The sequence below is a fragment of the Chamaea fasciata genome, unplaced genomic scaffold (genome assembly GCF_029207755.1).
Source record: "Chamaea fasciata isolate MVZ Bird 193981 ecotype frontalis unplaced genomic scaffold, bChaFas1.0.hap1 SCAF_4, whole genome shotgun sequence".
NCBI classification, from domain to species: domain Eukaryota; kingdom Metazoa; phylum Chordata; class Aves; order Passeriformes; family Sylviidae; genus Chamaea; species Chamaea fasciata.
In genome coordinates, this window is record NW_027094089.1 from 43,142,001 (window position 1) to 43,154,562 (window position 12,562).

Sequence of the window (12,562 nt, forward strand, 5' to 3'; positions counted from 1 at the left end):
AGCATTTTCTCCAACTGACAGACATTTATGGCACACGCCACAGAAATATAAGCACACAACACTTGGACAGTCTGGTTCAAATACTCACTTGAATCAGCAGACATCTTCTCCTACTTAGGGTTGTACCATCCCACTTCCTTTAGAGCTCTCTACTCCCACTCCCCTGATCCCACTGTACCTTGAAAGACAGCCTGTAAGGGTGAAGTCTGGGATGTACCATACACCAGAACATGAAAGCATCAAGCATTGAGGCTCCAGTTCAGAGCACAGAGACAGTCACATTGCCTCAAATGAAGGCACCGTGACATCCACGAGGGTCAGCATGAAGCCACTGGATAAAATTCTGGTTCCACTGAAGTCAATGGCGAAACTATCACTGACTTCAATGGAGAGAGGATTTCATCCATTGTGTAGGTCTGTAGGGGCTTGAGGTTGGTTGAGGAGAGAAGGGGAACTTAACTGCTTCAGAAAGGTCACCTTGGGTTAAGATAAAGAGCTGCGCTTTAAGCCAACTCTTCAAAGAACCAGCTCACCCATCTTTAGTAAATGCCACCTGTCATTTAACAAAAAAAAGAAACACTTCAAACCATGTTTCAAATCTACTTTAAGTCCTCTCACAATGAAAGCTGCTTATTGTGCTTGAAATTTCTCATTTCTGAACTAAGCAAACTGCTTAGAATTTACATCTAAAAGAGAAATCTAATTCTATTTTATTCATGCATATAATTTAAAATAGTCTGTTCAGGTCTTAAGCCTGTGTTCCATCACCACCTTATCAGACTTTTTAATTTTTTTTTTTTTTTTTTTTTTTTTTTTTTTTTTTTTTTTTTTTTTTTTTTTTTTGTTCTTTTCAAACAGCTCAACTGGAAGGTTTATTGGTCTATTCACAGACTACAATACCATCCGGCATGAAAAAAGGATGGTGGAGCTTGTTTGGCTGCAGAGGTAGAGGAATGTAGCAGAATCAGAAAGAAAATCTCACATGACTTAAAAGATAAACCAAGACACTCTTGTTCCATTTCCTGTGATCTCACCTGTTTAAATCTTGTGGTTGGATCTACTCCTGTTTGCTTCATTGAGTCCATAACAGATTTCATCTCCACAGCCTCCTTTATAAGCTGGTGGTTTTCCATTTGTTTGGCTTTGAAAGTGTCAGACTGAAGCTGCTGGTGGTGATTGGAAAGGATCTGTGATTTGCTTGTCTCCTCACCTTTGCTAGGAACTAATGATCCTATTTTAGTGTTATTTTTGCTGGACTCCAGAATTGAAGGGGCCTTTGAAATAGTGGCAGATGGAATATTCTTCTGCTTGTTGTCATCCTTTCCAATCTCCTTCAAGGGGGGATCATTCTTCCTTTCACAGTCCCTCCCACTTTGTGCCATTTTCTGTTCTGCTAGTCTCTGGTCCTCATAGTATTTTTCATACTGTTGCCTGTAAACAGGATTGGAGGCCATTAAGGACTTTTGGTCCATATAGAGCCCATAGGCATACTGTCCATAATAAAGTGACTGAGCAAGTGCAGGGTGTCTTTGAGTTATTACTGACTGATGTTGTGGCTGCAAATTAGAGGAAGTGCTTTCGCTTTTCTTGGCATCTGACGATTCTGCCTTCTCTTTCTTTTCAGCCTCTTCGTCAGCCTCTTTTTTAATCTTCAGCCCCTGTGGGGTACTGCTGTTCCCAGCTGCTGGGGCACTGACCTGTCCAGAGTGCAAGTAATTTGGGGAATAATAAGGATCGTAGCCATGGTAATAGGGAGAATGAGACTCTTTTGCTTGAGCTGATTGTGCTGTGGTTGAAGAATGTCCTTTTACAACACCATCTTTATTAGAAATAATATCTGATGGAGAGCTGGCCTTTGACCTCATGCCCTCTGATCTGCTGTCAGAGCCACCATCATCAGCTGCATCAGAAATATCTGAGTAAGCAGGGCTGTTGGTTTTAGCAGCCGTGCTGTCTGCGCCATTCTGTGTCAACACATGCAGTGGGGGCATGGCAGATTGTCCATTCACCAAAGTGCTGCATTCCATCCTGGAGGCACTCCCTATGGAAGGGCTGGGTGCATTGTCTGTGAATGTGTAAACTTTATCAGCTTCAGCCTTAATACTTGCCATCCTGCTCTCTTGAGACTCTGACAGTCCATTGGCTAGCACTTCATTCTTGTTGAGATGGTCTTTTAAAAAATGTCCAGGTAAGTCTTTTACAGACCCTTTTGAATCCTCCAGCTTCCCCAGCTTAGAATCCATCTTGGGGCTGCCTGTCTCTTTGCTTTCTTTGTCCTTCAGCTTTCGCTTCTCCTTTTTCTTTTTGTCTTTGAGTGATGTGAGAGCTGGGTTTACAGTGCTTGGCTCTCCCATAATTGTAGGCTTTGGTTGAATGGGTTTCAGTGGAGGGCTCTTTGGTGTAGCCTGAACAATAGTAGTTGTTAGAGAGGGCAGTCCCGGTATTGTCCCTGTAGTCGTGGTTGTAAAGGCTGTAGTAGGTATGGCTATTAACTGGGGAGGAGTTGGTGCTGGCGCTGGGGCAATGGGCCTGGCTGTTTTCAGCTTGGAAAGGTTTTTATCCACTTTGCAATTGTTCGATTTCTTGCCTTTATCACCCAAACTCTTCTTGTCAATTAACCCTTCAGCCTCCAATTTCGGCATTTCGGTTTGCAGACTGCCATCTGCCACTGAGCAATTATCCAGTGTGGCTGCCATGTTAGAAATTACCGGAAGGCTGTTCAATTCACTGTTCAGACCCTTCTTTTTGCCAGAATTCTTGCCAGTTTTGGAACTGATAACTGAACCAGGGCCATTGCTGGTCAGTTCCCTCTTTCCCTTGGGGGTCCCCGGGGTAGCAACAGAGGAAGGAGATGTCGGTGCTTTTAGTGGATCAAAGCCTGGCAAATTTGTGCTTTGCTCACTGCATTCAAGTGCCACATTACTCAGTGCTTCCTCGCAATCTGAAATTTTGTCTTCACTGTCAGGCTCAAACTCCAGTTTGTTTTCTGGGTCTAAGTGTGCATGAGCCTGATGGTAACGTAATCCATTAATGTGCTTGTACTTCTTGTTGCAGTTGGGGTGAGGACAGTCAATCAGCACTGGGGAAGAGCAGCCTTGGTCCAAAAAAGTAGTCTCGGGTTTCCCCTGTGGGGTGGTGGGAGTGCTTCTAGAGTTAGTACGAATGCGTTTTCCAGACTTATTGTCCTCTGAACTGGAGTTCAAATCCAGCTCCATAGGAGGCTTAGTTTTCCTCTTGTTTGTGGATGAGGGGCTGGCTTTGACGTCATCCATGGCGCAGTTTGGGGGCGTTCTGCGCCCACTTGAGTTAAGGCTGCCCCTCCTCCCCTTCCCATTTGCACCGCCTCGGTTTTTATTCTGAAGTCCTCTGGACTCTGCAAAACTCGCATCATTCCCAGGTACAGCCGCAGCTGCAGCAGACCTTGCCCGCTTTCCCCTGCCCCGTCCTCCACGCATTTCCAGGTCACTTGTTGGCGATTCACAAAACCTGTACAAACAATAGATTCATCAGTAAGAGCCATGAACTAAAAAACCAAAAACCTACGTCCCGTAAGAGAACCTTCACAAATGTTAAGGGAAATATGTCCTTCTAACAAATGAGAATGTTACGGTGTCAAAGAGAAAGTCATTAAAAAAGGACAAAAATGGTAAGGACATATCCACCTAGTTAGAACAATGGAGCAAAAAACTTTGCTAACTTACAGAAATACATTTTAAAATTAACTGCTCTCTCATTGAATCCCATGTATTTCCCCTCCCCTCTCAAAAATATAAAACTAAAATAAAGACGAGATTCCGCACCATGTTTCACTCTGGAAGAGAGAACAACTCGTTTCCCTGGTGCATGTTTTCAATTATAAGCAGTTGTGCTTTATTAATCTCTGTACAATCTCTTGCCTGAGATTAGGGGTTAAAATACAGCTGAGAAAAAACAGACTCAGAATGTTTGCCTACCTAGGAGGGGCCCAGTCATGCTTTGTGCAGTCCAACAGTGTTCCAACGTAAGTCTTGTTCCTCCACGTAACGTTTACCACCAGGACACCTGTCAGTGAGAGAAAAATAAAATATTATCACAGTTAGAACAATAACTGGGAGAGGTTTTTTGTTTCTCTCTCTCTCTCTCTCTTTTTTTTTTTTTTTCCCTGTCCTTCTCCCACAAAGTGAGATGTTTACTCTCATTTGCTTTCAAACACTTTGGTGTATATTCTTCCTATTTTCTGGTTTCAGTGACCTCAGGTTAAAACCCACAGGAAAGAGCAAATGACAAAGAACAAGAATGTGTGGATGCATGTGTGTGTGTGTGTGTGTGTAAGACAGCTTGCCTGTGTGACTCTGTGTGTGTAATCAAGATACAGCTCACAGAAGGAAATGGGTTTTGCCATGTCCTGCTGTAAAACAGCAACACTCACCTTTTAATTTTGCTATTATTGCACATAATTGTTTTCACTTGGCAGCCAGCCAGCATAAACTAAGCACCAGTTACAGTGTTTAAATCAGAAGGTGACTGAGAAAAATAATCTGCTTTGCTTTGAACATTATGATAATGATGCTTCTATTTACTTGAAATTACTCATATCCAAACACACAAACATACACATGTATGCACTGCAAGTTTTTTTCAGCAGATATAGCTGGAAAAATGCATTATTTGCCTTGCTTTTGTTTCTGTGGAAAGTGAGGGACTAGACATGAAATTTCAACCATACAGCAGCGAAGGTAGGATAACTGCAGTATGTATTTATATAGGAAGAGGGATCCTTCAAGAAACCTACTGTAATTTAATTGCTTTTCCACTTATGACTTTTATTAAATGCAAATTTGCCTGCCTAAAGCAGAATTCTAATTTTGTTTTATTTGGATTATCCCTGTAAAATTTGTGAATGATAAGGTTATTGTAAGTAACAAGAAAATAAATGTGGGGGATGTTATTCAAATGTTTTCAGGTTGCCCTCAAATGCTTCCTCACATAATTTATCATCATGTTTATGGACTAACCAGCATAATGACCCCTTTAATTCATTAACTGCCACAGATAAACAGAAGATAGTATTATTGAATCAGACATCTCTTCTCATTAGAACACACATTAAAATAAGAAATACATTTTATCTAACAAAGAAAGGCACAATACAAAATGTTCCAAATTTATGAAAAGCGTGAAGACACCAACTCGCATCTGACAGACTTGTTTTTCCTCTACACTTCCCTTATTCTATCTGCAGTGTCTCTGTAATAGATATGATTTGTGCCAGAATGTTTCCAGCTCACCCTTTTGCTTTGTCTGACCGCAGCAATTTCTAATTTTGCACTAAAATCATCCCTCTCTGCTGCACTGAGGTGAAGTTAACATGCAAGCAGCAGTTTATTTCCTCAGGGGTCTTTTAACAGCAGGGAAGTATTTTAAATATTAGCAGAGGTGCCAGGAAAGAAGATATTTCCTTGAAAATTCTCCGTAACAGATTTGAAATTTATCCCCCTTATGGTTTTTCACTGTGATTAGGCAACTGGAATTTTGTACACTGGGGTGAACTGGTCTGAAGCATGGAAGACAAACTGCACTTCCAGCCAGTGTCAGAGTCAGGTTTTCAGCTTGATGATCTCAGATGTGCTTCCCAACCTAACTGATTCTGTGATCAGGGTTAAAATACCATGCTGTGTTTTTACAGCCTATGCAAACTAGGCAGCCTGCAAAGACACCAAGGCTGCTTTATGTTGCCCTTTGCTTAGGCATGGAGGCAGCCAGGGGGTGTTGGGGTGTAGTGAGGAGAAGGAGGAGGAGGAGGAGGAGAACAACACAGCACATCTGTAGATGGAAATGGGGTTTCTTACAATGAGCAACTCCAAACTATGTTCCCACTTGCCATTCACACCCTAGAGAAAAGAGATTGTAAAGGTGTTTCTCTGGCAGCCTTGACGCATTTCTTCCACTATAAAAGCTTGCAATCTGTGACTCTGTAAGGTTCCAAGTGAAAATCATGATTATTTTCCACTGGTAAATTGTATTAGAGCATGCAGCCCCTTTATCTGCAAGCAGCACAGTTGATCCCTCCAGCCAACTGACTAGCATTTGTCCAACTTCCTAAAAGTACTAAGCAAAGAGAACTCTCTGACATCCCACAGAATATTACTGAAGAATTATCTTTGTCATTTATTCTTCCCCAGCTAGTTAATTCACCTTTATCCTTTTTAAAAAACATAATTGTTTTTGTTGTGGGGATTTTTTCAGTTTGAGTCTTTTATTTGTTTGTTTGTTTTGGGTTTTTTGGGAGGGTGCTAATGAAGGTTTATTCTGACCTACGTTGCCATCTTCCTTAATATCTGTAATCTTGCCTATCTCCACGTGCACTTTATTCATTTAGTTATATACCAGACCTATGGATAGTTTGTTACCTATTGACAGAAAAGAGGGCAAGGTAGAAAGCATAGAACAGTGAAAGTAACAAAATCTCCTGAAATCAATACATATTTCAGTAATTCTAAGAAGACATTTAAATGACCTTCCAGTGTAAGAAAGTCAGTATTTCAAAAGCAAACACAACTAAGTTCCTCCCTTAAAGTCGTTAAGAGCTTAGCAAAAGCCTCTTGCAAGTAGGAGGGAATATTAAGCACCACGCTGTGTTACAGTAGCTGTAACAAGGAAGTAGCTGTGGCAAGGAATACGTTTCCTTTCCCTAATGGACAGCACATTGCTCAGCCACACATAAGATTCCACACAACTGGGAGGGAAGGTGACTAATTTACTCAATTCTAAGTTTATCACAGCAATGGGTGAGGAGAATATAAGTAATGTGGGAGGTAGGACTGATCTAAGGAAATGTGTAACTGGTGGAAGCTTTTTAGGCCAAAGCATGAGAAAACGAAAATGGAGATAACTGTACTGCTAATCCACACTATGTACTTGGTGTAATGCTGAAGAGAAAGGATTATTCTTCCAAACCAGGGTGTACTGTTTGTCTTGGCACAGTGTTCAAGCTCAGACCAAGAACCTCTGCTGAGCCTGCTCTGTCCCAGTGGCAATGCTAGAGTAGTGTCCAGCTCACCTCTCAGTACCACCTCAGAGTACACTGGCCATGCACTCAGGGACGCACTAGCTCTTCTCTGGGTTGTTCCAGCTCCTCTTTGTGAATGTGTACCCCCTCCACCTTGGTAAGGAACACATCACACACAGGATCAAACCTCTTGGGGGCTGTGTCAAACTATAAGAAGTCCCTGTAATGAGACTCCCTATTACATTAAACAACACATCATGTAGCAGTAATTTATTTAACCTCGCCTGAACAAGAGAGAAAATGCAAACACAGTTCTGAAGTACCCACAGGTTTCATACTATCTGAACACAGAGATGCATTTTCATCTTAATAAAAGTCCAAGAGGCTAAACTTCTTAAAACACTCATTACTGAAGAATGGGAAAAAATTCAGGTGCTTGTAATGAAATGTACCTGGGGGTATTTGGACTCTCTGAGATTCTAATTCAGTAGGAAACTTAGACAAATATCTCATTCTGTTCTTTTGAGGTTGGATCAAACAACAGAGAATATATACTACACACAGATTCTTCTTCAAGCAACTAAGGGTGCCATCTTAAAGAGTTTGACCAATTACCAGAGCACTGTTCACAAGAATTGGATGTAATAGAGAAAAAACTTATCTCCTCAAAATATGGATATAAATTTAATTTGGTTGATCATTCCTTTTTCAAACTTTGCAACTATTCAAAGTTACAGTGTATCTGAAATTAGCAATAATTTCTGCAGTCTCCAGTGCCACATATCCTACATTAAAGCAAACAAGAATATGAAAACTAAAAGTTCTGAAGTTACTAACCATGCTAGTCTTTATCATTAAAGAGTAGACACAGTAAGTAGAGAATGTTTTATGTGTAGGAATTACAAAATGGTGTTATAACGGTCATGTTACCCAAAAGGTTTACAGTTCACCTACTGTATTTTTTTCTTCTAAAATCCATTATTAGCAAAGTCAGGATCATACCTGAAAGCATTAATGTATGACAGTGGTACACCCAGGATGTCATCTCATGCCCACCACTGTCAATAGAAGCTGCTTCTTTAACACTAAACATTGTCAGCCTTTTAAGAATCAGAGAAGATTCTGTATTTTGCAGTTTTCCTTCACAGTATGTGTACTATTATGTATGCTTTTCCTTTACCCATCATAATCACAACCACAATGTTAATGGCAAAACATTTTCAGGCAGGAAAAACTAGCGCAGGCTTATAGGAGCACAAAACCATTTCACATAAGCACTTCTGATGCATACAAAACAACTGTGACAATTTGTACTTGAATTTTATTACAGAATGAAAGGTTACGTCACAGAAGTGGTATGTAAGAAAATAATTTCAGAAACCTATAGAAAAAACTTCACTTTTTATGCGTTCTGTTGATATAAAATAATTCTGTTCTGTCTGATGTATCTCTTCTTCCCCTGTCCCTTCTTCCTCCTTTTCAGTGACTGCATAACAAAGACCAGGACCAAAATTTGCTATTTACTATTAACTATATCTCAGAGAATGAAATATGTCATCACAAATTGGAAATGAAGTAACTAAATTTATTGCTAAGAAATTCAGATGTGCTATTAACTATACCTCAGAGAATGAAATATGTCATCACAAATTGGAAATGAAGTAACTAAACTTATTGCTAAGAAATTCAGATATGCTATTTTGACATAAAAACATCACAATCGAAGGCATTTTCAGTACCAAGTAAGGGTATTGTTCATATGGACTACTCTGGCACTGCACATTTAGCAGACACATCTACAATCTTGCAGATGTTCCTTCATTTAGAGACAAAAAAACCCCTGAAGTACCTCATCTAAACCAGATACTAATATCTTTGTTATCTTGACTCTGTTTTCCACAATGAACATAAGCCAAGAATTTTTATGTTTGTATTCAGAACTTTGAAAATGATATCATGTGGTGAGGAATCAAACTATCACATCACTACCTTAAATGCAGGACCCAGCTTTTAAAAATACTGGCTTTAGAAAACAAATATGTTCAAATTCCAATACAAGTAGAAACTACTCAATTAATCATATTGGAAAGCCTAACTTAATTTTTACAGCATAGGCTTCTTTTGTGTTCAGATCACAGCAAAAGCTACAAAATCCTGGTTTAGTGCAAACTGATTATTTTACCAGGGAACTCAGCAGGCTAGTTATCTGAATGGGTAAGCCTTCAATTTTTTAAAAGGAGCTGCTCCCTTTGCTCTTAGTAGAGAGTCTGGCAGAAAGTATGTGTAAAATTCTGGAGAAACCAGATCTGCCCAAAGTCTTTCTGAACACTTTTGTAACTGATTTGTTGAAGAATATTTAAATAATCTTTCAAAACTAGGAACAATTTGTCTACTTTTCAGTCATCGAAAGTCATGTACATATGTTTAGAAAGTCATGTGTATTTTAAAAGGCACATAAGTGGATTCCTCTGTGGTCAAAATTCCAAAATTAACAGTTCTGCCTACTACATTTACTATCCTGAGGATAATTTTAATACAACTTATGCTGATGCCAGAGGAAGATCTTCAAAGTGTACTACAGTGCAGAATTTTTAAAGTAAGATTACTTCTTTAAAAGGTTAATATGATAAATTCTTGTAGCAAAAATCTCTGTGGAATAGTATTTCTTCAAGGCTGAGATGCAATCCTTGGTATAGAGAAGCATGATAGCATTACTTGATGTACCACTACATCATAATCAATTCCTTGTATCTTTATGATTAGTGAATCCACAAATTTGTTTGCAAGTCAAATTTGATTAGCCTTTTGTCTCTGCCATGCCAAGTACAAATAATATAGACATGACTGGGATAGCCAAACCCTGACATATCTGTCATCAGTGAGTACCCCACCATCATTGATTAAACATGTCTTATTCCACATCTGACACTGCAATTTTTTTGGTCCCACATGTATTTATTTGACATCACTTTCTAACAATACCTAAAATATATGAAATGCAAAAAGCTGCAAGATGAAAATCTATGTTCTTAGGATTATCTCAAGTTTTTGTTGCCACTGGTTTAATAAAAGCAGTACAACTCATTTGCCTCGCAACCACCATATCCACCACATCACCATCAATCCCACATCCACATATACACCTGCAATTCATCCAGGCATAAAAAACGCAGAACAATTTCTATATTAGACTTGCAATGCAAATGGCTTATTTCTCCCTGATTGCTTCCATCCAGAACGTAATTGTCCTGGGTTGAAGTATATTCTATCACCATCTTCATGAACTGTTGAAACCAGGTGAGGCAGTGCTCCCTGCCTCCTCCACTCTGGCTTATCTTCCGTTAATGGGCCCATCAGCACCTTTGCCACACGACTCACAGATAACCCCCTCCTGGACTACCTCCTGTTAATGGGCCCATCTGGCCTTATCACATGACTCACCATCCCATTGTGAGATGCCCCGCCCAGAGGGAGAAACCAAGCATTCCAGCCTGGATATAAGCTGAGACTCTGAACACCAGAGGGGCGCTTACCCACTGGATTCCCAGAGGACCCGAGCTACCAGACCTTTCTACAGGATCACTGCTTCAGGAAGACCACCTCATCTGGACTGCTTCCATTACTCCGCTCAGGTTGTATTCTGACTCTGTCAGTGGTCTTTTTTATTATTGCATCTATTTTATTTTACTTTCTTTCCTTTTTATTCCTATTAAATTGTATCTCTGACTTGGAGCCTCTCATTTGTTTTGCTTTCAAACCACTACAGTAATCTAAAATTAACAGTAAACACTCTACATATGAAGCCATATCTTACACACTGAATGCTGATCTGGGAGATGTACAGTTTATTTACTATTTTGATCACACTCTCTGTCTAGCATGACACATGAACTTAACTACATCTACAACAGATGCACATGTAACAGGCATCAACATCAGTCATCCTGAGAATGTAATGATTGCCAGGTGGCCTGAAAACGCAAGACTGGTGGGTTGGCTTTTATTGTTTTGTTTTCCTGGTGGGATTTTGGAGCTTTTTTCTTTCTTTTTTTTTTTTTCTTTTTTTTTTTTTCTTTTTTTTTTTTTTTATTTTTCTTTTTTCCTTTTTCTTTTTTTCTTTTTTCTTTTTTTTTTTTTTTTTTTTTTTCCAAGAGCTCTGTTGCAGCAGAAAATGTTTAAGAAATCACTTCAACCACATCCTGTAATCAGACCATCTGGAGCACAGATCTGCAATTAGTCATCCTGGGCATTGGACTTTATCTGAACAAATACTGTACAATAATGAAGATGAGAAGATTGGATAGCATCAAGAAAAAGAAGCATAATGAAGTACTGCTGGTGTAGTCATAAACCACTGAGGCATTTAGCTGTGGTGTTAATTCTGTATTCTGTACTTTATGAAAGCATAGCAAGTTTAAAGGTTATAGGGCTTGAGAGGCTAAACACTGCTATTTTAGTTAATGTTGCTCTGCTGGTGGCTAAAGCTGGGCTACAAACTACAGTAGCTTCTGCAGCAGCCTAACAGAGTAAGATCATATCTGTGTGATTTCCAGTAAGTTCTGAGTAATGACAATCTAAATTTCATGGATACTTTTATTTGAATTTCATACCCTTTCTTTTCATTATGAAGTCATTGGTAAAATAAAGGTAATATTGAAAGAAGGAACTACCACCTTAGTTGAAAAATAGTTGTTTTATAGAACCTATTCACTGTATTTGCATTACATACTCCCATTTGCATTCAAAAAAGAAGCAGCAATTATACAGTGAGGAGTAGCTCTTGGAAACATGGAGCTGTGCCATCAAGCAGACAACTTTTTAATCCCACCTAATAATTACAGTAATAGATTTTCTTAATCTAGAAGTTTATCCCAGTGCATATAAAAGAATAAACACTGCAATAACTGAAGAAATCCTGTTTCCCATGAGCCCATGTGCTTAATACACAAAAGAACACAAGCAACTTCCATCACTGTCATGTCTCCGGCATCCTTTGCTCTGAAGCCTGATGGGCTGTATTGATTTGGGAAAATCATTGAACTTCTTGGAAAACTAGACTCTAGCTTATTCACCACCATCTATTTCTTTCTCATGAACACAGCTGGTCAATATTCAGTTGAATGATCAGCTAAAAGAAGCTCTGGTTTCATTTCTTTTTCCTGCCTCCCTAGCAACATTATCCTTTTCCAGCTTTAGTATAAAAAAAATCCCAGCATTTTAGGAAGACATGTAGCTGAGGTTAGCTGAAATGACAGTTACCCTGGAAAAAAGTATGAATGAAATGCTGTGGGCAGATTGGTTCTGAAGACAGGACTGCATCTAATCAAAGAGCTCATGTCCCTTATTAGTTATAATGATAACTGTTACATTTTTTTTCAGTACATATATTTCTTCTAAAGCTCATCTGCCTAACAAATAACCAGTGACCAATACCTAAATGCAAATGTAGAGCCTAAAGAAATATGAATGATCCAAATCAAACACAAGGCTAAACTTCACACTCATTAAAAGACCAATAAAAGACTCAATGAAAACTGGGTAATACCCCAGAAATTACATCAGATTGGGTCCCAA

General features: G+C 39.3%; 1 protein-coding gene across 1 annotated transcript in view; it reads right to left on the bottom strand.

Annotated features, from left to right (window-relative positions):
• The window catches only part of ZNF608 (zinc finger protein 608), an 80,949-nt gene that overhangs the window by 4,306 nt on the left and 64,081 nt on the right, over positions 1-12,562 (bottom strand). The window contains exons 4-5 of the mRNA XM_066181396.1: positions 3,954-4,041; positions 1,035-3,486 (exon numbers count right to left, since the gene is read on the bottom strand). Coding sequence (XP_066037493.1) covers positions 1,035-3,486; positions 3,954-4,041 — 2,540 coding nt within the window. The remainder of the gene's footprint in view (positions 1-1,034; positions 3,487-3,953; positions 4,042-12,562) is intronic.